This window comes from Puma concolor, chromosome B1 (assembly GCF_028749965.1).
Source record: "Puma concolor isolate L17-30 chromosome B1, mPumCon1.1.hap2, whole genome shotgun sequence".
NCBI classification, from domain to species: Eukaryota; Metazoa; Chordata; class Mammalia; order Carnivora; family Felidae; genus Puma; species Puma concolor.
In genome coordinates this window covers 104493220-104516488 of record NC_141670.1, presented here as the reverse complement: position 1 = coordinate 104516488, position 23269 = coordinate 104493220, and the positions used below count along the sequence as shown (strand labels likewise).

Sequence of the window (23269 nt, the reverse complement as noted above, 5' to 3'; positions counted from 1 at the left end):
TTGAATATTTCCTGACCCTGGTATCCTTCCTCATTCTATCATGCTTCACTTGCTATGCCTATTTTTGTGGCTATATTGCTTTTCAGTATGAGAAAAGAGAAAAACTAATTCTATATGTATTCTTAGTCAAAACTCTTAATCCCCCCTCTTCATATTTCCTTACTTTCTCCTCAATGAGAGAGGTATATCAGAGATATAGTCACTTTGGGTTTCTCTCTTTCATGGTTCCTTCCCTTCATTTGACTGTTGAAACCCTCACAGTCATTCCTCTCAATGCCCAACTCCTTGTTTTAGTAAGTAGACTTTCCCTCAGGCTCAAAATGTGCCTTCTACAGCAGGTTAAAGACCTGTCTGTCTCTCTCCAGGCCCTCTCATATCCTCCATTCTGATTATGCTGCAAACTATGTCTGAGTCAGGCCACAATTCTTCATGCAATCAATGGGCAAATATATTGAGAATCTACACTGCAGGCCCAACTGTTGCCTGCAAAGGTGAAGATTTAAAGCACAAAGTATAAAGGCCCCACTTTGTACACTTCTGGTGCAAAGGTCAAGATTTAAGAAGCAGAGTATAAAGTCCTCACTCTGACTGTGGCCCCAATCACATTCTCCAATCCAGCTTTTCTAGAGCCATGAACTTAGAGTCACTGTACTCTCATTAATGAGATAGATTTTTTTTTCAAATTTTTATTTAAATTCTAGTTTGTTAACATATAGTATAATAATGTCCAAGAGTAGAATTTAATGATTCATCACTTACATATAACACCCAGTGCTCAACATGACAAGTTGAATACCCACCCATTTAGCCCCTCTGCCACCCACCTCCCTCCATCAACCCTCAGGTTTGTTCTCTATCGTAAAGATTCTCTTCTCGTTTGTTTCCCTCTCTCTCTCTCTCTCTTTTTTTCCCCTTCCCATATGCTCAAATGTTTTGTTTCTTAAATTCCACATAGGAGTGAAATTATATGGTAATTGTCTTTCTCTATCTGACTTAATGAGGTAGATATTTTAATCTACAATTGGCTCCTATCTTTCTTCCTTGATTAGAACCAAAGAGAGATAGAGAGAAGGGTTATTAATTAGGAAACATCACCAGTGTCTAAGGCCTGGGGGTTGGGAAAGAAGTTGCCCAAAACAAACCATGTTTAAAGACCAATCACAGAACAGGCCCCAGCTCACCTGGTATGTACATTTACTGTATTTTGAAATAATAATTCACTGTAACTGTAGGAGATTAATAATTCTTACAAAACACCTGCAAATCTTATAATCATATTTCTATAGCTATTTTTTAGAAAACATGTTATTTACCCAGAGGTACAAAAGCTTTTCTGCTAACAAAAATCTAAAAGAACTATGATTATTTGATATTTTACATTTTGTGAAATGCAGCTACCTAGTAGAATGTAATGACCAATAGTCCTCTGATGGTAAATGCCACTAGGTAATGCCACTAGCCTCTGATATAAAAAATGTAGCTGTTCTCATCAATCCTCAAGGCAACAGATTCAGAAAAATAAACAAATGTAAAACTTTTTAAATGCCATTAAGTCATAATAATACAGGTAAAGCTGACTATGCTCATCATACTTTGTGCATCCTACAGTGTGTTACTTCTGAAACCCTTACAAGACCACAAGCTCCTTAAGAGTAAGAGCTCTAGGGGCGCCTGCGTGGCGCAGTCGGTTAAGCGTCCGACTTCAGCCAGGTCACGATCTCGCGGTCCGTGAGTTCGAGCCCCGCGTCGGGCTCTGGGCTGATGGCTCAGAGCCTGGAGCCTGTTTCCGATTCTGTGTCTCCCTCTCTCTCTGCCCCTCCCCTGTTCATGCTCTGTCTCTCTCTGTCCCAAAAATAAATAAAAACGTGGAAAAAAAAAATTTAAAAGAGTAAGAGCTCTAGAGAACCCAGAAGTGGGCCCAGCAACATATGGCAAAAATAATATAAAAACAAGGAGTGGGGTTAAAACATAAAAGACTTTTAAATACAGAGAACAAACTGAGGGTTGCTGGAAGGGTTGTGGGTGGGAGGGATGGGCTAAATGGGTAAGGGGCATTAAGGAAGACACTTGTTGGGATGAGCACTGGGTGTTATAAATAGGGGATGAATCACCAGAATCTACTCCTGAAATCATTATTGCACTATATGCTAACTAACTTGGATGTAAATTAAAAAATAAATAAATAAAATTAAAATTAAAAACACAATAGAAGAAAAGAATAAGAGCATGGACTTTCAAAAAGCAAAGTTTAAGCCCTGTTTCGTTGTCTTCCTAATGCTCTAAGATTACTTTTCTACTAAGTTGTAGATACTTTTCTCCTAAGGTTTAATAGCAAGAAATCAATTTGTATCTAAGTAAAATAGATTTGGGGGTGCCTGGGTGGCTCAGTCAGTTAAGGGTCCACCTTTGGCTCAGGTCATGATCTCACGGTTTGTGTGTTCGAGCCCCGCATCAGGCTCTGTGCTGACAGCTCAGAGCCTGGAGCCTGCTTCAGATTCTGTGTCTCCCTCTCTTTCTGCCCTACCCCACTCATGCTTTGTCTCTGTCTCTCAAAATAAATAAATGTTAAAAAAATTAAGTAAAAGAGATTTTAGTTTCTCTTATAAAAAGGTCACCCAGGGGCACCTGAGTGGCTCAGTCAGTTAAGCATCCCACTCTTGATTTGGTTGAGTCCCATGATGGGCTCTATGCTAATAGCACAGACCCTGCTTGGGATTCTCTCTCTTACTCTCTCTCTCTCTCTCTCTCTCTCTCTCTCTCTCTGCCCCTCCCTTGCTCACACTCTGTCTCTCAAAATAAATAAATATTTAAAAAAAAAAGGATCACCCAGAATTTGGATATTTCACTTGACTCTCCAGGTTTTACCTGGTTATTTGGGATTCTGCACATGAGTTCCTAACTAGCTGACAACAACTTTTTGTCCAGAGCACCACCTAATATTACTGAACCATGGCATGGTATTTTAGCTTAACCTGCATCAAATCATACCACTGAATACCCAACTGCACCCACTGAACTGTTCAAAACTGAGAGGCAAACATAGACTACCATAAGTGGGAGAGAGGCAGGGGATGGGGTTGAGACCTTCCCAGATCTCAGAATAGATGCAAAGTTCAGGAATGAATGACTCCACTGGAAATATCAGGATGACACCAAGTTTCAAGAACTTACCAGGCCCGTTTCGAAACAAAAATCTCTTACAGGTATTAGAAGAGGATGCGAAGGGAAGGGAAGGGAAGGGAAGACCCACTGCAAAAAGAGCAGAGCTGTTTGCAGGATTCAAGCAGAACCAGATTCACCAGAGGCTGCTTTGGAATATCTGAATAATAAGCTGGGCAGGTAGCGAGGAAAATGCACAATCTGTGTTGCATTCTATAGGTGCCAAAACTAAAAAGAATGTGCAGGAAGCATAAGAGCCAGCACCTGGAGAGGAGGTATCTGAACTGACTTGAAACACCAAAGGAAATATTAGAGAAAAAGAAGCTCTTGAAGATTTAAAAATAAAGGATGATTGAGAGTTTTAGCAACAGTACAAGAATGGATTTTGGTCTTTGAGCAAGGCTGAAATATACCACAAGCTAGAAACCACCTGGAAAAAAGTATATAAAAAGACTATTCTACAGAATGGAATACACTATAGACAACGGGGCTCGTTCCACTAAATTATCCATAGGAAGTATTTACAGTCAGTCAGGCACTGGTTTCCAACCTCAAGCTCTATGACTGGCCTGAGGCCCAAGAAATACAGAATTCTTCTACTAAGGCACTTAATTCTAAAAGAAAAGCAAAAACCTGAGGTTATCAAGAAACCCTAAGGACAGATGAGTCTCCTCAGACCCGAATATCAAATCTTGGCGGCCAACACGGAAAGAGGCTGAGGTGCTGCTGACAGCTCTGAAGCGGTGGACATCAGTAGGTCCCCAAGCTGTGCCCTTGGAGGGAGGGAAGGAGGCTGCAGCAGATGGCATCGATGCTCCCCACTGACCCCATTAAACCAGTCCCAAACTGACAGGGGCTCACACACACCAGCAGGCTCAATCCTAACTGGTGCCTCCAAGTTCTTTGGTATGACATGGCCACCTAGGGGTTCCTGGCCCTGTCCCCCAGAACTGTTGGCACTATAAGCAAAGTGCAAGTATAAACGGAGAAAGAGCGATGCCACGTGCTCTCTCACAGGACATCACTTTCCAGACTATCGTAAGTATCTGGTTCACATTCCAGGTTAACTGTTGGCTTGAGAAGGACAACCTGTTTTGAGGACTGCAGGTGGTTAACTTTGGAGCTATGGGCCATAATAGAAATGACTTAAATAACCAGTCCCAAAGGGCACACCAGCGAAGGGAAGGCTCATTATCTCCCTCTGAGAGGACTCAAAGGGTTCCATGAGAAGAAGATTATAGGGCCAGTTATTCTCCTTTCTCTCTGATCCTTCTGAATCTGGTACCTGCAAAGCTAAAATAATAAAAACGGACTCAAGGCTGGGAAGCTGCTCATTCAGTTAACTTAATAAATAATAGGATTAAAGCTAGCAGGCGGTAAACCTTCAGAATTCAAAACATGTTGACTGTTTTTTATGTGTCCCCCCCAAAGGTGAACCACTGAGACAGGTGTCCACCTGCCCTGCCCCGCCCAGCAGCACAGCTCAGACTGGCTGACGATCCAAACTGAAAACCACACTAATAGGAGGAAGGACTAGACAGAGGAGTGGATGGGCACAGGAACTAAGGGGTTAAATGGATCAAAGGTCTCAGGTGAAAAAAGAGCAGGCTCAAAGAGGAAGGGGAGACTCTTCATCAGTGCTTTTCTGAACTGTGTAAAAAGTACAAATATTACTTATTCAAACTCCGAATATTAAATCATAAGTAAAATAAAATAGAGAGTAGCAATCGCTATGTGAATGTAACATTACCTGAACCTGTAATATATAGAATCTATATCTGTTTGGGCGGCAGTGAGGAGAGGGGATACCTGTGTGAAAACAGGTAATAACATAAAGACAATAAAGACCCATGGGAATAGGTCATGCAAACCCAGATGACCTACACTGCTTCCCTGCCAACTATACAACAGTTCAGATGCAGCCTCCTTAAGTTTCCTGCAAGTACAGGAATAAAAATCACAATCATTATCTGCTTCACAATGCCTCACAACCAACGGTGCAAAACATTAACCCATTGTGTTCAAGTTTTGGGGACAAATATGAAAAGCCATTAACAACCTCATAAAATTATGTAAGTCATCTTTTTTTATTTGTCACATAGATGGTTGATTTCTGAAAACTGTCACGGTAAAAAAAGAAAAAACTAACTGCTGAGAAAATTAAGACCTTATAGAAAAATTGTAAAAGCCACTGAAAATATTATTATATTCATAAAAATAAACAACTAAAACAGCATGTGAAGTTAGGCAATTCAATAACATTTTCCACTTATAGTGAAGACTATATTATGAATTTCCATTTTCCATCTCCCACACTGTAGAAACCTTTCAAGAGTCTCTTCCTCAAGCACCCCATTCCCCACTCCTAGCAGTTTCAGCAATATGGATGATTATTTAAAACACATTTTGTGGGGCACCTGGGTGGCTCAGTTGGTTGAGCGTCTGACTCTTGATTTCAGCTCAGGTCATGATCTCAGGGTTGTGAGATCAAGCCCAGTGTAAGGCATGGAACCTGCTTGATATTCTCGTTCCCTCTCTCTCTCTCTCTCTCTCCCTCTACCCCTCTCCTGCTCATTCATGCTCGTGCTCGATTGCAAAAAATTTTTTAAAAAATTTTTAATAGTAAAAAAAAAAAATATATATATATATATATATATATATATATATTTATGTATGTATATAGCTAAGCTATAGTAACCAGTTATTTATCAAATACTAATCTAAGTGTAGCTGTGAAGGTATTTTGTGGATGTGGTCAACACCTACAATCAGTTGACTGTAAGTAACAGAGATTATTGCCAATACTGCATATGGCCAACCCTCAGCCAAGCAGTCAAAGGCCTTCATTGCCAACTGAGGTTTGCCAGAGATGTTCTGCCTCAACACTACAACATCAACTCCTATCTGAGTTTCTAGCCTGTAAGCCTGCCCTACAAATTCCAAGTTGCCATCCTAACAATCATGTGAACCAATTCCTCAAAAAATATATACCATGTATCTCCATCCTATTGGTTCTGTTGCTCTGGAGACACGAACTGATCCATCCATGTTCAGAGAGACTTTTTCCGTGTAACTCTGAATGTCAGTATCCCACCCCTTTCCGATTTACTGATCCTGCTTCTCTCAGCCCCACCCACAGAGCTCAGCTGGCACCCTACTCATGGAATCCATCATATACAATTCTTGGAACTGGGTTTTCTTTTCCAAGGTTTTAACAACCTCTATACCTTTACTTCTCTTTTTCTATTCCTCAAGCCCTTCTTTTACTAATGACTAGAAAAGAACAACAACAAATATAATTGGCATAAACTAAGATGAAAATTCTTATAATATACAGACATACATTGGCATTACAGATCCCTGCATTAGGGAAATTTCAGATTGCAAAAGACTGCCTAAGAGTCATAGTTCTTTAAATATATGTTCCTAAAAGTGAGGTAAATTTTAAAGTGGCATTTTTCATTCCAGTATGGAGTGCAGAACTATTTCAATGCAATCAGAACTGCAATAGAGAAATAGAAGTTAAAAGAAAAGTATAATTTCGTTTACGGAAATCAAATTCTTAATCCAGTACACAAACAGGCATATTTTATTTTTTTTTTTCAACGTTTTTTATTTATTTTTGGGACAGAGAGAGACAGAGCATGAACGGGGGAGGGGCAGAGAGAGAGGGAGACACAGAATCGGAAACAGGCTCCAGGCTCTGAGCCATCAGCCCAGAGCCCGACGCGGGGCTCGAACTCACGGACCGCGAGATCGTGACCTGGCTGAAGTCGGACGCTTAACCGACTGCGCCACCCAGGCGCCCCAAACAGGCATATTTTAAAATCCAAACATCCTATGTATGGAAAACTCCATATTCAATGATGAACCATAAACTTCAGGGTTCTGGAAGAATTGTCTAGTACAATATTTCAACAGTATTTTTTAATGCTAAACTTTCAAACTACTCAGGTCCTTTAAAATCAAAACATTCCAGTGTTTAGTCAACTGGAATCAATGCCTATTAACTCAGCCTCATAACTGCACTAAATAGTATAAAGAGAAACATTAAATATTTAAAATAACAATCACATCCTCACCTCCCACATCAACCTGTAATCCATATTTTCATCCAAGTCTTCAGGCATTCTCTTCTCTCCGGCAAACGGTCCAAACTTTTCACCCTGGGTAGTGATGATTACATTGAAAAGGAGTTAGTACAATAATGAAGTTACTAACATAAATGTATTTCTCTTCTGGAATTTTTTTTTTTCTCCAAACCTTCATGCCCAATGATTGAGACACATTTAAAGTATTAAAAAATTTACGCAACACAAAATATTTACATATTTAAAATCCAACTTAATCTGTTTTTAGCTTCAGAGCCTGAATCCACAACACAGGAGCCAACATAAAAGGGTTAAATTGCACAACATTCAAATTCTGACAAGGCCTCTGGCAAGTAGTCTTAAAATGACAAGCACTGAGTTTTGCCTGCCTTGAGAGACAAGCCCACCAGGCAGAAAATCACCTGGTTTCCATAAAAATCATAAATTCATCCCAATTATGAACAAGAAGGAAGCAGGCTTGGCATTCTCAGAGGAAGACTGTTCATAAATAAAGTTTAAATTGCCCTGCCAATCTCTCAAACAGCCAAGGCAGCACACTGTGCACCCGTTTCTCAAAGTGCAAGCTTTGAAGCCCACCTGTCATGAGAATCAAGAGCGACGCTTGTTCCAAATTCAGAATCCTGGGCTTACTCAAATCAGAATCTCTGGGAGTTGGGTGTGGGGAGCTGCATTTTGACAAGTTCCTAGGTGTGAAGCACAGGTGGCTGGCCCCTGCACTTACTCGTGAGGCAGGTTCCAGGGTAAGAGACATTGTTTTCTCAACTAAGGCAACCAAAGCAGACTGGAGGGAGTTGGAGTGCGGTTGAGTTTGTCCAGCCAGACAGTCTGTAGAAATGTGTGCAAAGAAAATATAGAGCTTCTGGGAGAGTCCCCCAAATCTGCCTGTGCCTATTCTTCAGTAGAACCATCCTTTTTTTTTTTTTTTTTTTTTTTTTTAAATTTTTTTTAACGTTTCTTATTTATTTTTGGGACAGAGAGAGACAGAGCATGAACGGGGGAGGGGCAGAGAGAGAGGGAGACACAGAATCGGAAACAGGCTCCAGGCTCCAAGCCATCAGCCCAGCGCCCGACGCGGGGCTCGAACTCACGGACCGCGAGATCGTGACCTGGCTGAAGTCGGACGCTTAACCGACTGCGCCACCCAGGCGCCCCGAACCATCCCTTCTTAAGGGGAAGAAAAATCCAACAAAATCTCCAGGAGAACTTTTGATAAATGCTGCTGGAGGGAAAAACAACCACCAAAGCAATGTTTCGAGGAATATAAATTACTTAATGAACAACAGAAAACCTAACTCTGGAAATAGTAAAAGGTTAAAGCTTAAAAGAATTACAACTCACTAACCCAGCCCCTCATCTTACAAACAAAGAAAGGAGATCCTGAAAACCTACAAAAAAAAAAAAAAAAAAAAAAAAAAAAGGCAGAGGCCAGAAGACCTATTCTTGAATGTTAACTTAAGGACAAAAAAAAAAAAAAAAAAAAATAGCTACACACATTGCTCAAATCAAGATTATAATCCTAAATAACCCAAGCACAAACACACCAAAGACACAGGGAGACTGTTATTTATAATAACAGTTATTGGGGCACCTGGGTGGTTCAGTCAGTTAAGCTTCCAACTTTGGCTCAGGTCATGATCCCATGGTTTGTGGGTTTGAGCCCCATGTCAGGCTCTTGTGCTGACAGCTCAGAGCCTGGAGCCTGCTTCAGATTCTGTGTCTCCCTCTCTCTCTCTCTCTCTCTGCCCCTCCCCAACTCATGCTCTGTCTATCAAAAACAAACAAACATTAAAAAAAAAGAAAAATGTATATTTATAACGTAGTTAGTGATATAAAGTTCAGTGAGCAAATTCAGAGGCTGGAAGCCAGCCCTGCTTCCCCAATCCTTCCAGCCCTCACTAGCCACTTCATACTAGCATCGCTTCTCAGGCAGACACAACAGCGCCAAAGATGCTTTCTTTTAAAAACTAATCGTTTTTCACCTCAACGTGGGAACTTACCAGTATTTAATGCCAGTTAAGAAAAGCTGTATCAGAAATGAAAGAAGAGGGGAGGGGAATTGATATATACTGAACTACTATGTGCCACACACCAAATAATCCTATGTGGGAATTTCCCCATTTAACAATGGAGGACACTGAGAATCAAACAGTTTAAATAACTTGTTTGATTAAGGTCAATCACCTAGTGAAGATCAGAGAAGGGATTAGGTACCAGCGGTTTACTCTGCTCAGGCACTGTCCACTCCACCACACCACCACTCAAAACCCTGACAATGACTGCATGACCCAATGCCCAGGCTGGCTCACACCTCCCTTCTCACTTTCCATTAACTACAACATTTAGCAGCCATGTGGGCCATGCCTTGCTCATGCATCACTCAATATACTGACTGCTGAACTGAATGGAGAAACTGACAGACTGATGTTAAAGCCAATCTGGAAGACAGACCAAAAAATAAGGTGTGCTTTTGGTAATAACTTTGAGGATTTGGTATTAATGCATGCAGTTCATTCATCTTTTCACTCCATCTAGTCATGTATTAGTGTTTACCAACCATTGCAGAAGGTAATAATCTAAGTACACAGTTTCTAATGCAGCTGATCTAGCCAGTCAGCTTCTCTCTGCAGTACAAATTTGGAGGGAAAAAAAAACCTGAATCCATCAATTCAGCAGTGTTCAAAGGACTGAAGAGGAGACATAGAAACCCAGGTAAATGTACTGGAAACTAGTTTAAAAGACTGCTTGGATGTATGTCTAACAAGATTATTAAAAGACTTAATGCTTTGAAAATTCAAAATAAGAATCAGGACTCTGAATTTAAAGCCTCACTATTAATAGTGAACTCTATCATAAACTCAATTATCAAACTATGATAATATGGCTTTCTGGTTTTTCTTCAAGCCATAGTAGGAAATGCGTTTTGCATCTCAGCTTGGCATATTCACACATACACATAGAAACACAGATATAAAACTAAAATATAAATTTCTGGAAACAATACTACCCTTACTCTGTACAACACACTCCAACATTTTATACTCTACTTTACTTCACTTTTTAAAAAAATACTGGTTCTCACCCAATAAGTTAATCTCACGGCTCACTAATGGCTTGCTATCCAGTTTGAAAAACACTGACACAAAAACATACATAGGAGAGGTAAATTTGTAAGTATGCCGTGAGTATGTTAGCATGATCCGATCAAATAAACCTGAGTTTCTATAGCTGAAAGATTACAAAAATGTAGCGGCATCTGGGTGGCTGAGTCGGTTAAGCAATGACTTCGGCTCAGGTCATGAACTCACGGTTTGTGGGTTCGAGCCCCATGTCAGGCTCTGTGCTGACAGCTCTCTCAGAGCCTGAAGCCTGCTTCAGATTCTGTGTCTCCTTCTCTCTCTGCCCCTCCCCCGCTGGCGCTCTGTCTCTCTCTCAAAAATAAATAACTGTAAAAAAAAAAACTTTTTTTAAAAAAGATTACAAAAATGTAAATAGCCAACTCTTTTTGTTTTTTTATTTTAGAGAGAGAGAGAGCACACATGCAAGCAGGGGAGAGAAAGAGAGAGAGAAATAGAGAAAGAGAGAGAGAGAGAATCCCAAGCAGGCTTCATGCTCAGTACAGCGCCTAACATGGGGCTCAATCCCATGATCCTGGGATCATGACCTGAGTTGAAATCAAGAGTTGAAGCGTCAACCAACTGAGCCACCCAGGTGCCCCAAGATCATATGAGATTCCTGTAAATAGCCAACTCTTAATTATCCATAGTACTTGTGGTATGAAACACTGCAGATAATTAAAACAATTTATATTTGACTTTAGATGAAAATTTTGTACTTACTAGACTACCTCTCTCACTCTGAAGCTTTCCCCTAAGGGTCTTAGCAACTGCTATCCACTCCTTCTCTAACTCCGTGTTCCTTGTTGTTTCTACTATGCAAACAACACTTTCTTATAATTATAATTTTATTGCATACCCTGCTTTATTTGCTAACCATTTCCCATGGGAATTCTAACCTAAGAGTAAGCCTCTTCTACCTCAGTGGGCTTCAAACCTGCTTGGGTAAAACACACCTGTGAAAGGACGATTTGGGGTACACACCCCATATATATGTGATTACTTTTCTTTTAGTTGAACCACATGAAATTGCCAATATTTGACCATTTCCAACCCGTGAAGTGAAAATTTTTCATATGATTCATTATAATACAAATTATATATACATATGCATATATATACATATGTGGGATTCATAACTAATGACAGGAAGGAAAGCAATATTTCAAACTATCTTCTTGAGAATTTCAAAATTTTTGAGCCGACTTCTCGTCATCACTGGTTTTACTCTCTGTGATTAAGCTCCTGAAGATCTCATTAGCAAAAGGAAAACTGTCAGCTCCCCCATTTTCTTGCTGTACACGTATGCCTACGTTACTGATGTTACCTTCATTGCAAGAATTTTCCTAGAATTCTTCACTTCAAGCTCTTTCAGGGGTCACTATCTCCAATGCTTACAAGGTCAGGCAGGAAAGCAGCAGAACATCAGACATCCAAAAACAAAAATGTAAAGGACACATTGGGAAGTGATTTGGAGGCAAGCTGAAAGGGCATGCCCACGTAAGCTTTTCCACTCCGAGTGTTGCTATATCACAACAGGAACCTAATGTTGCTAAGTATCCGCAAATTTTTTAGAGAAGCTAACAACTCAAATGCATACATGAAATGACTACTTTTCTATGCTGGCAATGAATTCCAAGTTTTCAAAACTCTGAAGATCAAATAAAATGTGACTGCAAGACAAATTCAACCTGTAGACAGCAAACTTTCCAAGGCAAACTCACCTCTCAGACTGGTCCAATGCCCAGCCTACAGTGGTGCTTCTTTGTTGCTTCTAAATAAAGCAGATAATTAATCTATTCAATTTGCCGCCCACTGGACTAGACAATAACTTTTTTTTAATTTTTTTTTTTATGTTTACTTATTTTGAGAGAGAGAGAGAGTCAGAGTATGAGTGGGGTAGGGGTAGAGAGAGAGGGAGACACAGAATCAGAAGCAGGCTCCAGGCTCTGAGCTGTCAGCACACAGCCTGACTCAGGGCTTGAACTCACGAACTGTGAGATCATGACCTGAGCCAAAGTCAGACACTTAACTGACTGAGCCACCTAGAAGCTCCAACAATAACTTTTAATAGACAAAAAAATGTATGATTACGAATATGGGCTATTTCTTCTCATTTTGCTTGTATTAGTAAGAAGTTGAAAGCAAGATTTACTGCAAGTATCTCTCTTAGAACAGTGGGAAAAGCAGTAGCTGAGACTTCAAGAGATCCCAATCCTAATCCCTGCTCTGCCATTAAAATAGGATGTCACAGGGGCGCCTGGGTGGCTCCTCGGGTAAGCATCTGACTTCGGCTCAGGTCAGATCTCACACTCCGTGAGCTCGAGCCCCGCATCAGGCTCTGTGCTGATAGCTCAGAGGCTGGAGCCTGCTTCAGATTCTGTGTCTCCCTCTCTCTGACCCTCCCCCATTCATGTTCTGTCTCTCTCTGTCTCAAAAATAAACATTAAAAAAAAAATAGGATGTCACAAACTTCTGAACTTCAGTTTCCTCACTTATAAAACTTAGGGATTTGGGGTAGCTGATTTCTAAGATTCCTTCCAGGTCTTGAATTCTACTAGAAAGAGCAGCCTCCAAAAACCAAATCTGAGAATCAAAGAGAACAATTTGAGAATCAAAGAGAACCAAAGTGTAACTGATTAAAACACATTGGTAAATTCTTAATGACTGTCTGAGAAAATTAAACCTTGTTTGCCTTCATTAGAGGGTAACAACTTGTTAAAATTAATAGAGAGAAAGAACTAACATTTTGCCCTACCTTTTCAATAATACCCTAGTTCATGACAACCAGATAACAGCAAATAATGAGGGAAAGCTCTTCTTTACAGAGGAATGATAATTTATAAATAAAGGAGAACTGTTTATTTGAATGAATCACCATTTTTAAATTTCTAATAACGTAACTGATTCAGGCAAGGATTATCAATGGATAATGGCTAAGACCATTAGGTAAAAGGTTGATAGTGAAATAGGTACTTATACAGTGTCAGCTCACAGATTAGTTATTAAGCACAAGTCCCTTTAAATGGAAAAATTACTAACAGTGTTGGCATTACTAACAGTGGGAAAACCAGACATTATACACCCCCTGCCAAAATGCAGTCTTTAGTAAACCAACCTAGCCCTTCATTCCCCAGTGTCCGCCATAGGAATGTAAGAGGGGTGTTTGCTGAATTCTCCAGGCACCTCCAAGGGCAAAAGGGCAAGGGAACACACCCAGACCTCTTCCCCCTTGCCCTGTCTCTCACCCAGCACCTGGGAAGATCTGTCCTTCCTAGGAAGAAAGCACGCGGTTAAAACACAGATGAGAGGGAGGTGGACACTTCGTGCAATTCCCACTGCTTAAAACGGCACTATTTACTACAATGTCAAAAGTATCCTGAGGGTAGAGAAAAAGCATTTAATATGTCACTTCATTTAACAAAAAAAAAACAAAAAAAAACAAAAAACAAAAAAATGGTAAAATAATCTATACCCCGATTCCAGACTCAAAGAAATACAGAAGATAGAGAAACACATTAAATAAAGTCCTGGGAAAACAATCAGATAAATTCGGACTGTGAGATACTCTACAATTAGCCTAATTTCTTCAGAAAGGGGAATGGGAAAAGGGAGACTGTAAAAAGATTTGAAAGACCTAACCAAATGTAATAGGTGGTCCCTGATTAGATCCTGGTTCAAAACAAACAGCTATAAAAACACTTTGGAGACAACTGGAGTAGTTTGAGTATGGGCTGGAATTAGATGACATTAGGAAATTACTGTCATTTTTGCTGGATGTTAAAATGATATTATGGCTATTTAGGAGAATGTCCTCCACAGAAATATTGAGGGAAAAAAATCGTCATAATGTCTGTAATTTACTTTGAAATGCCTCAGTGAATAAAAAAATATATACATATTGATGAAATAAATTATATTAAAGTGAATCAATCTGCAGTTGAGTCATTCACATGTGAAATAATGATAATTTTTCACAGAAGGAGTCTAGGGTCCCCACTTAGAACATAATTATATTTCCATGTTACACTCCTGTTCATGTGTTGTTCTTATAGTACAATTAGGCCTTCAACACAGTATGTTTCTAAAAAGTTCAGGATGAAAAATATCTAATCTTCTTTCCCCACTGTGACTGAGCAGAGGCAAGTTGCCTTGCTATATCCATACTCCTTAGTACTAGAATGCTGACCTTTTGTTGAGGGTACTAATATACATAGGTAGAAAAACTATACTCACCAGCTTCCCATTTAGATAGGGAAGAGAGCTAACAATATGCAAGCAAAGATCATTGTATGAACCTACCACAAAGGCTCTTAAATGAGAACTAAGTCAGCTGGCAAGAATACCCTTGGGCCTTGGTTACTTCTTCTCTCTCCCCACTGATAATAAAAGCATGGTAGCTGGGGCTAAAGCAGCCATCGTGAGGCCAAGAGGACACAAAGACTTCCACCCCAACACTTTAAGCCACTGAACTGATAGCAGTAAATGCCTAAGTGCCAACTTCTTATTATAGGGAGAACTTAATCCCCAAGGTTCAGATTCCTATAGTTGTCCCCATTACTCTCAGCTGATATAGCGAATATCAAGGAAAAGAAACACACCAGTGCCCAAGACATAACAGAATCATTCTTTATGAAATGAGTCCCTTATAAAATAAATACGAAATGGGAAATGCAGAACTGTGAGGAAGAAGAGATTCTGAGTATGTGCTGACCTGTATGCACCACCTTCCCCTTAACTCAATCCTAAACTACTTTCATCTTTTGAGCAAAACAACTGCCACTAGCATGTACAGTCAACGGGACATAAGTGAAGCCTTAGGCTCTGGCAAGGTACTGGTGTGAGGCATTCTCTCCAGTGGACTTAGTAATAAAGTGGAAAACAGCAGAAGAGGGCTGAGGACCGGAAACTAGGGAATGCTGAGAAACGTTTGAAAGTCAGAGATGGGGGAGGGGGCCACAGCCCACAGTCTTTCCATGCTCAGCAGTCCAGGAAAGTCCAAGGAGACAAGAGAGCAAAGGAACAGGGAACTGACAACCTATCTGCCCGGGCAGGCTCATGGTGACAGAGACCCCTTGCCTATAGGGAAGGGCTGACATCACAGAGGGCTCTCTAATTACCGGTCTTAGGCTTTGACAAAACAACCAAGGCAGACTGCCTAAACAAAGGGGCCCAGCTGCCTGAGAGAGAACAATCAGGCAGAAAAATGAGAACCATACTCTGTAAAATAGAACTTCTACAGGAGGCAGAATCATTAAGAGAAATACCTTAACTGCATAAGGGAATTTAAGGACATTCAAGTAGAGCACTCAAAAAAAATAACAACAACAACAACAAAACACACTTTTAAGAGTGAAAAAAGAAACACAATTTTCCAACTAAATATGTTTAGAGAATGAGTTGAAAGAGAAATGCAATAACCTGAAAATCACTTACCCAGCAGGAAGTCCTTTACAGTCAGGTGGAAGGAGAGCTACCTGATGATATACACAGATTCAAAGAGCATATTATCCACATGGTGATGAGAGAAAGAATCACAAAAAAGTCTCTAACTAAACAAATGAACCAGAGCAAAGAAAAGAAGATGGCAGAGGAAAAGGAGGAGCTGGTGTGTATACACACAAAATTAACAACTTACAGAGTGTGTAGATCATATAGGCTCTAACTAACAACTTTTCAACCAACGGGGATATACTCTTAAAAGAAATTCTATTAAATAACACACCATTTCATCCAAACTTAAGGGCTGTTGGGGAAGGATGGCAGGAAGGCAAAAGCATCCCAAAAGCTGCTGGGGTGAAGGTGGGCGATGGGCGGAGGGAAGGAAAGGGGAAATGGGACATCTTGTAGAAGAAATTGTGTGTTTTTGTGGGAAAACATAGTTGAGCTCTAGGCATCAGACAAAAAAAATCATATCCATCTGATTGTGAAAGAGGGAAAGAGTAAGCAAATCACTAATGAAAAAGAATATAACTAACATAGTAATCAGAAGAAAGAAAGGAACGAACAGTGACTTGAACAGACCGCAAAATAAGGAAAATTTAAAAATAAGTTACAATATAAAATAAGTAATGAGAATAAAGAAAGACAACAAGAATGAAATCAGTTCTATCAGCTATTATGCTAAATATGAAGGAATTAAATTCCTCATTAAATGAGAGATTGTAATATTGCATTATGAAATATAATCTAGCTACATGTGATTACAAAAGATAAAACAAAATGATAAAAAAATGACTTTAAACGGGTAGACAAAAAAAGGCAATAGTGTCAATATCAGACAAGAATTAAATTAATGGCTGAATGCACTAAACAGAATAAAGCAGAACATTATATAGTAATAAAAAATACATTCATGAAGAAGATCTAACAGGGAGAAAACAGAAGTTTAAAAATACTAAAAATTCACAAACTTCCAGTTATAAAATAAGTCATGGAGATAAAAAGTACAGCATGGGGAATATAGTCAATAATATTGTAGTAAAGTTGCACAGTGGTAGTGACTATATTTATTGTGGTGAGTAGTAAGTCATGTACAGAATTGTTGAATCAGTATGCTGTATACCTAAAACTAATATAACATTGTATGTTAATTATATTTCAATAAAAAATGATTAAAATGGCCAGTTTTAGGTTATGTATATTTTTAAAAAATAATTAAAAAACTTAACTAACTTTTCACCAAAATACATATGTATTATATAATACATATAGCATATATATATATATATGTGTGTGTGTGTGTGTGCATGAAGAACTAGAGTGGAAGATTTTAAAACCTCTCCTTCAATACTGGACAGATTTATTAAGTAATAAAGATAATAAGTAAGAATATTTTTAAATGCCATTAATTTTAAAACTTAAATATCCACCAAGGATTTGAAAAGGGTATCCCTCCTACCCTACCAATCCGAAAGGCCAATAAACCACAAAATCCTAACTTTTCTTGAGGAGAGCACTGGCTTAGCTGCTGCCACAGATCACAGAATGCACAGCCGCCAGTCACCACACAAGCAGGTAAGAAATCAACTAACGCTTTAACAGCTAAAGGTACATGTGAGACAGCCTGCCCTTACAGAACCAGTGGAAGCCCCAGACGTAAGCGGAGTTCACACACACGTGCAGAGTCTTCTCCAAAGATCTCCCATACAAGAAAGATTGGGGGACAGACAGGAGAACAGTCTCCCTCAGGGATGCAAGCATGCAGGAGTGGAACAGCATACCCTACAAGAGTGACACAACACTCCACACCTCCTGCCCTGCCCTTTCCTCCACATAAGGAAAAGCCTTTAGGCACAGCAAGGGAAGCAGCACACTGTCACCTCTAGGACACAAATAAAGATCCACTGCTGCTAGAAGAAGGGCAGGAAGTAATGCAGGCTCAGGAACTTACACCACAACCATCAGAGGACTCCTACCTTTGTGGAAGGGACAAGAAACACTCTCCCAGCAAAACACCAAGCTAAAACAAGGCAAAAGTTTGCCTCCTATGGAGAAGAGGTAGGAATGCTGAGAAGACACAACTCCCAGGGCTCAGACTGATAAACCCTGGATAAGAATGAAGCTGGACCAAGATAGAGAATCTCAAAAAACAATACATAGCGGTCTACTACTGATAGAAGGGGAAGAGCAAGGCAGCATGGTGAAAACCCTCTATGGTTCAGGAATTCAAGGACAAAAGAGAGCTGAGAGTTGGGGCACCTGGGTGGCTCACTCAACTAGGCATCCGACTTCGGCTCAGATCATGATCTCACGGTTTGTGGGTTTGAGCCCTGCCACAGGCTCAGGGCTGACAGCTAGGAGCCTGGGACCTGCTTCAGATTCTGTGTCTCCCTTTCTCTCTGCCCCTTCCCCACTCACTCATGTGCGCTCTCTCTCTATCAAAAATAAAAACAAGAACATTTAACAAAAAGAGAGAGAGAGAGAGAGAGAGAGCTGAGAGTAGAACAGAAACACTGAGAAAAACCTTGAGCACTCTAGCCACCCCCAGTACAAGATAACTCTAGAAGGATCTAAAGCCTGTGATATATTGAAGGTAACAACAGCAACAAAATAATGCAAACCCATTTTAGCTCCTAACTAGATTGATCCAAATCCCCAGACTGACCAAAAAAAAAAAAAAAAAAAAAAAAAAAAAAGAGGTGTAAATAGCATAAATGCTATTTACTGCACTCTTGATCATTTCACACATGATGCTGGCATTCAATCAAAACTATGACATACAAAAAAGCAAGGAGAAAAAAAAACATTGTTCAGAAACAAAGCAAGCAATGGAACCAGATTCAGAGATGACACAGATGTTGGACTTATCAGATAAGGACTTTAACAATAACTATGTCTACTTTGTAAAAGAATCTACTAGAGGGGTGCCTGGGTGGCTCAGTCAGTTAAGTATATGAACTCTTGATTTTGGCTCAGATCATGATCTCATGGTTTGTGAGTTTGAGCCCAGCATCAGGCTCTGAGCTGACAGTGAGGGGCCTACTTAGGATTCTCTCTCTCTGACCCCTCCCCGCTGATGCTTGTTCTCTCTCTCTCTCTCAAAATAAATAAATAAATAAACTAAAAAATAATAATAATAACCTAATAGAAAAGGCAGTTGACATGCATGAATATAGGGAAGATTTCAGCTGAGACATGTCAACTATAAAATGGAGAGTCCAATGGAAATACTAGAAATAGAAATCACAATATCAAAGATGAATTCCTTTGACAGACTCACTAGGAAACTTGGCACAGCTGAGAAAAGAATCAATAAACTTGAAGATAAGGAAAAAGAAAACTAAACTAAACTAAAACGCAAAGTAAAAAAGAAAAAAAAGCATAGAAAAAGCAGAACAAAGCATATAAAGGCTGTGACATACTATTCTATCAAATGGTCTGACACACATGTAATTGGAGACCCAGAGGAAAGATTATACCAGAAATAAAATGTGAAGAGATAATGTCCAAGGATGTTCAAAAAATAATAAAAGACATCAAACCACACATAAAACCAAGTTTTTTTAATCAAAGACACATATTTAAATTTCTAAAATTCAAAGAAAAGTAGAAAAATCTTGAATGTAGACAGAAGAAAAAGATATTATGTACAGAATGTAAGACTTACAGCAGACTTTTTGTCGGAAACTACGTAAGCCAAAAAAAAGGAAAGAAAGAAAAACAAGCAACATCCATAATGTAGTGGGGGGTGGGGGGTTGTCAACCTGAAGAACATAGCAAAATACTCTTTCAGACATGCAAAAGCTGGAGAAATTCATTGGCAGCAACTTATGCTACTAGAAATGTTCAAAGAATATGGTTCAGGCATGAGGAATATGATCCCAGACAGTAACTTAGTTAAAAGCAAAGAAATTAAGAGCTCCAGAATGTTAAAAATATATAATAAAGACAATTTTTCTGATTTTTAATTGCTCTAAAAGTCAACTGATGATCAAAAGGGAATATAGCAGAAATGTAAGGTTTATAGAATAAAATAAAATAGCTGAAAATAGTGGCATAAAGGATGGGAAGGAGGATATGCAGGTACAACAACTGTATCTCACCACCTCTTTGACATCTCTCCCTGTTGTCTAACAGAAACCTCAAAATCAACAGGCCTTTGGGGTGCCTGGTTGGCTCAATCGGTTAAGCATCTGACTTGATTTTGGCCCAGGTCATGATCTCACAGATCTTCAATTAGAGCCCCACATCAGGCTCTGCACTCTCAGCAAAGAGCTTGGAATTTTTCTCTCTCCGTCTCTCTCTGTTCCTCCCCTGTTCACACTCTCTCTTCTCTCAAAAATAAATAAATAGAGGCACCTTGGTGGCTTGGTCGGTCAGTTGAGCATCCGACTTGGCTCAGGTCGTGATCTCTTGGTTCATGAGGTCGAGCCCCACATCGGGCTGCTGTCAGTGCGGAAGCCCACTTCAGGTCCCCTGTCCTCCTCTCTCTCTGCCCCTCCCCAACTTGCGAGCACACACGCACATGTGTGCACTCGTTCTCTCTCCTTCTCAAAAATGAATAAACATTTATAAAATAAACAACTTGAGTTCCTGATCCTCCCCCTTCAAACCTGCTCCACCCACAATCTTCCCCACCTCAGTTGTTGGCTGACAATACAACCCTTCCAATTTCTCACACTAAAATCCTTGGAATCATCTTCAGATCTTTCCCTTTCTTTCACCCTTATTCCACCAGCATACTCTGTCACTGCTATCTTCAAACTACACTACCAGCATTGCCACCATGTTGGTCTAAGCCACCATCATCTCTCACCTGGATCACTGCAAAAGAATCCTAACAAGTCTTCTAAGCTGCACACTTGCCCTGTGGCCAGTCATTCTCAGAAGGACCCTTGATAAACTCAAGTCAAATCATGTCAAAACCCTGCAGTGGTTCCCCATCTGACTCAAAGAAAAGTAGACACCTTTGCAATGTCTTGAAAGAAAGAAATGTGGCCCTTAGTAGGCTTCCCTTCCTTAACTGACCTCCTCCCCTAGTACTCAGCCCCAACTCACTCCCTTCCAGCCTCACTGGCCTCCTTGTCCTGGGACACAACAAGAAAACACCCATCTTAGGACCTTTGCTCTCGCTGCTTTCTAGAATGCTTGTCTCCTAGAAATATGCCATCCTGTAAGTCACTGCCCAAACCTCCCTTGCCTAGTGAGCACTAACTGGACCACCTATTTATAACAACATCCCCACACCCACATCCATGCACTCTGCCAAGTTATCGATACCCGGCTCTACTTTTTCTTTTTTCCTTAGCACTTACCACATTTTAACAGAGTATAAAATTTATCTAATATGTTCATTGTTTAGTTTCTGTCTCTTCTCACTAGAATGCAAGCTCCACAACAGACAGAATCTCTATTTTGTTCACTACTGAATTCATAGGACAGATTTTGGTGAAGAAGATATATCTTGAATAACTATGTAAAACAGACCCGAATAGGGGTGCCTGGGTGGCTCAGTCGGTTAAGCGGCCGACTTCGGCTCAGGTCATGATCTCATGGTCCATGAGTTCGAGCCCCACGTCGGGCTCTGTGCTGACAGCTCAGAGCCTGGAGCCTGTTTCAGATTCTGTGTCTCCCTCTCTCTGACCCTCCCCCATTCATGCTCTCTCTCTGTCAAAAATAAATAAACGTTAAAATAAATAAATAAACAAATAAATAAATAAATAAATAAAAACAGACCCGAATAAGTGGAAATTGTGGCACACTGACAGCATAAAATATATTCAGTCATTAAAAATAATCAATTACAGGGGCACGTGGGTGGCTCAGTCGGTTAAGCATCCGACTCTTGGTTTCAGCTCAGGTCATGATCTCATGGTTCACGAGTTTGAGCTCTGCATCAGGTTCTGCACTGACAGTGCAGAGTCTACTTGGGATTCTCTCTCTTCCTCTGTCTGCCCCTCCACCGCTCTCTCTCTCTCAAAATAAATAAAACATTAGTAAATAAATACATACATAAATAAATAAATATTAAAATAATAAATTACAGCCAAAGTAGATTACTTGAAGGGATTTCCATTAAATACTGTTGAATGAGAAATGCTGGATGATGAAATGAGTTTACTCTTTTTCTCATTTTTGTGAAATAATTTTGTTAAACTATATGGGTAGATGTGTGTCTGGATGGTCGTATATGAGCATGGACACAGCACTTTATCAGTATAGAGCAAAAAAAATTTCTTTTCAGTAAAAAGGATATATGGAATTATCTGAGTTCAAATTGATTAATCCACTTATTATTAATACAACTTTCCTCAAAATCAGCCCCCTCATCGATAAAACAAGGATAACAACGGCAGGATAAACCTTGCAGGCTTCTGGTAGGACTTGAATATGAACTGTGTGATGCATTCAGTGACTACTGTCTCTGCCATTTACCTTTCTGTCACCAGCAACTAGCCCAGTGAGTGCCTAACAATTTCAGGTGCTCAATAAATATTTGTTGAAAAAAATTAACCACAGCTATTATTATCGCACACACAAAAAACAAAATATGAAGTTTCAGAGAAAACATCCGTTTAAGTGGATTAGTTATATACTTTAAAATCTATAACAACACCAGGATATACAAAGCTGCTTTGAGTCTCTATCCTAGAGTATAAATGTGTAAACAGAAAAAAGAGATAGCACATATGGCAGGCATCAATGGTGATGATTTTTCCTCTGATTATGTTTCCAGGTTAGTTATCATCAGCCACCAGGAAATATAAGCAAACGTTCACTGGCAGAATTCTAGCTCTAGCATAAAGATCCATTGTTTCTTCATGAGATTCACCTTCCAAGCTGATCAACAAAACACTTTATTCCACAAAATCTCATCTCCTTATATTAACATTTATGCATGGCGATTGTTCCTCTATGCTTTTACTTACTTTTTTTTTTTTTTTTAATGTTTATTTATTATTGAGAGACAGGGACACAGAGTGCGAGCAGGGGAGGGGCAGAGAGAGGGGGACACACATAATCTGAAGAAGGCTCCAGGTTCTGAGCTGTCAGTACAGAGTTCAGCGTGGGGCTTGAACCCACAAACCACGAGATCATGACCTGAGCCAAAGTCGGACACTTAACCAACTGAACCACCCAGCTGCCCCCTTACTTTACTTTTCAGGGTACCTCTTTCCCATATGGTTTTCTAACCCTATACAACGTATTTTTTTGTTTTTGTTTTTGTTTTTTAGCTTATCTTAACTTTCATAAACTCATTTTGAACTTTACTTCAGGTATTTTTCACTGGGATTTGACTCATTAAATGTCTCTACTGCAAATCCCTCAAAAAGAACCAAAGTGTTTGCCTTGGTTTGAAAGAGAGGGCGCTGGTATCATGGAAGACATGGGAGCTTGAGAGGCAGCTGTTAGCCGCAAGACTCCATGTGAAGCTTCTCTGGG

At 39.8% G+C, this 23269-nt stretch overlaps 1 protein-coding gene across 1 annotated transcript in view; it reads right to left on the bottom strand.

The window, feature by feature from the left end:
• The window catches only part of PRDM5 (PR/SET domain 5), a 210247-nt gene that overhangs the window by 181183 nt on the left and 5795 nt on the right, over positions 1 to 23269 (bottom strand). The window contains 1 exon segment of the mRNA XM_086704306.1: positions 7242 to 7325. Coding sequence (XP_086560432.1) covers positions 7242 to 7325 — 84 coding nt within the window.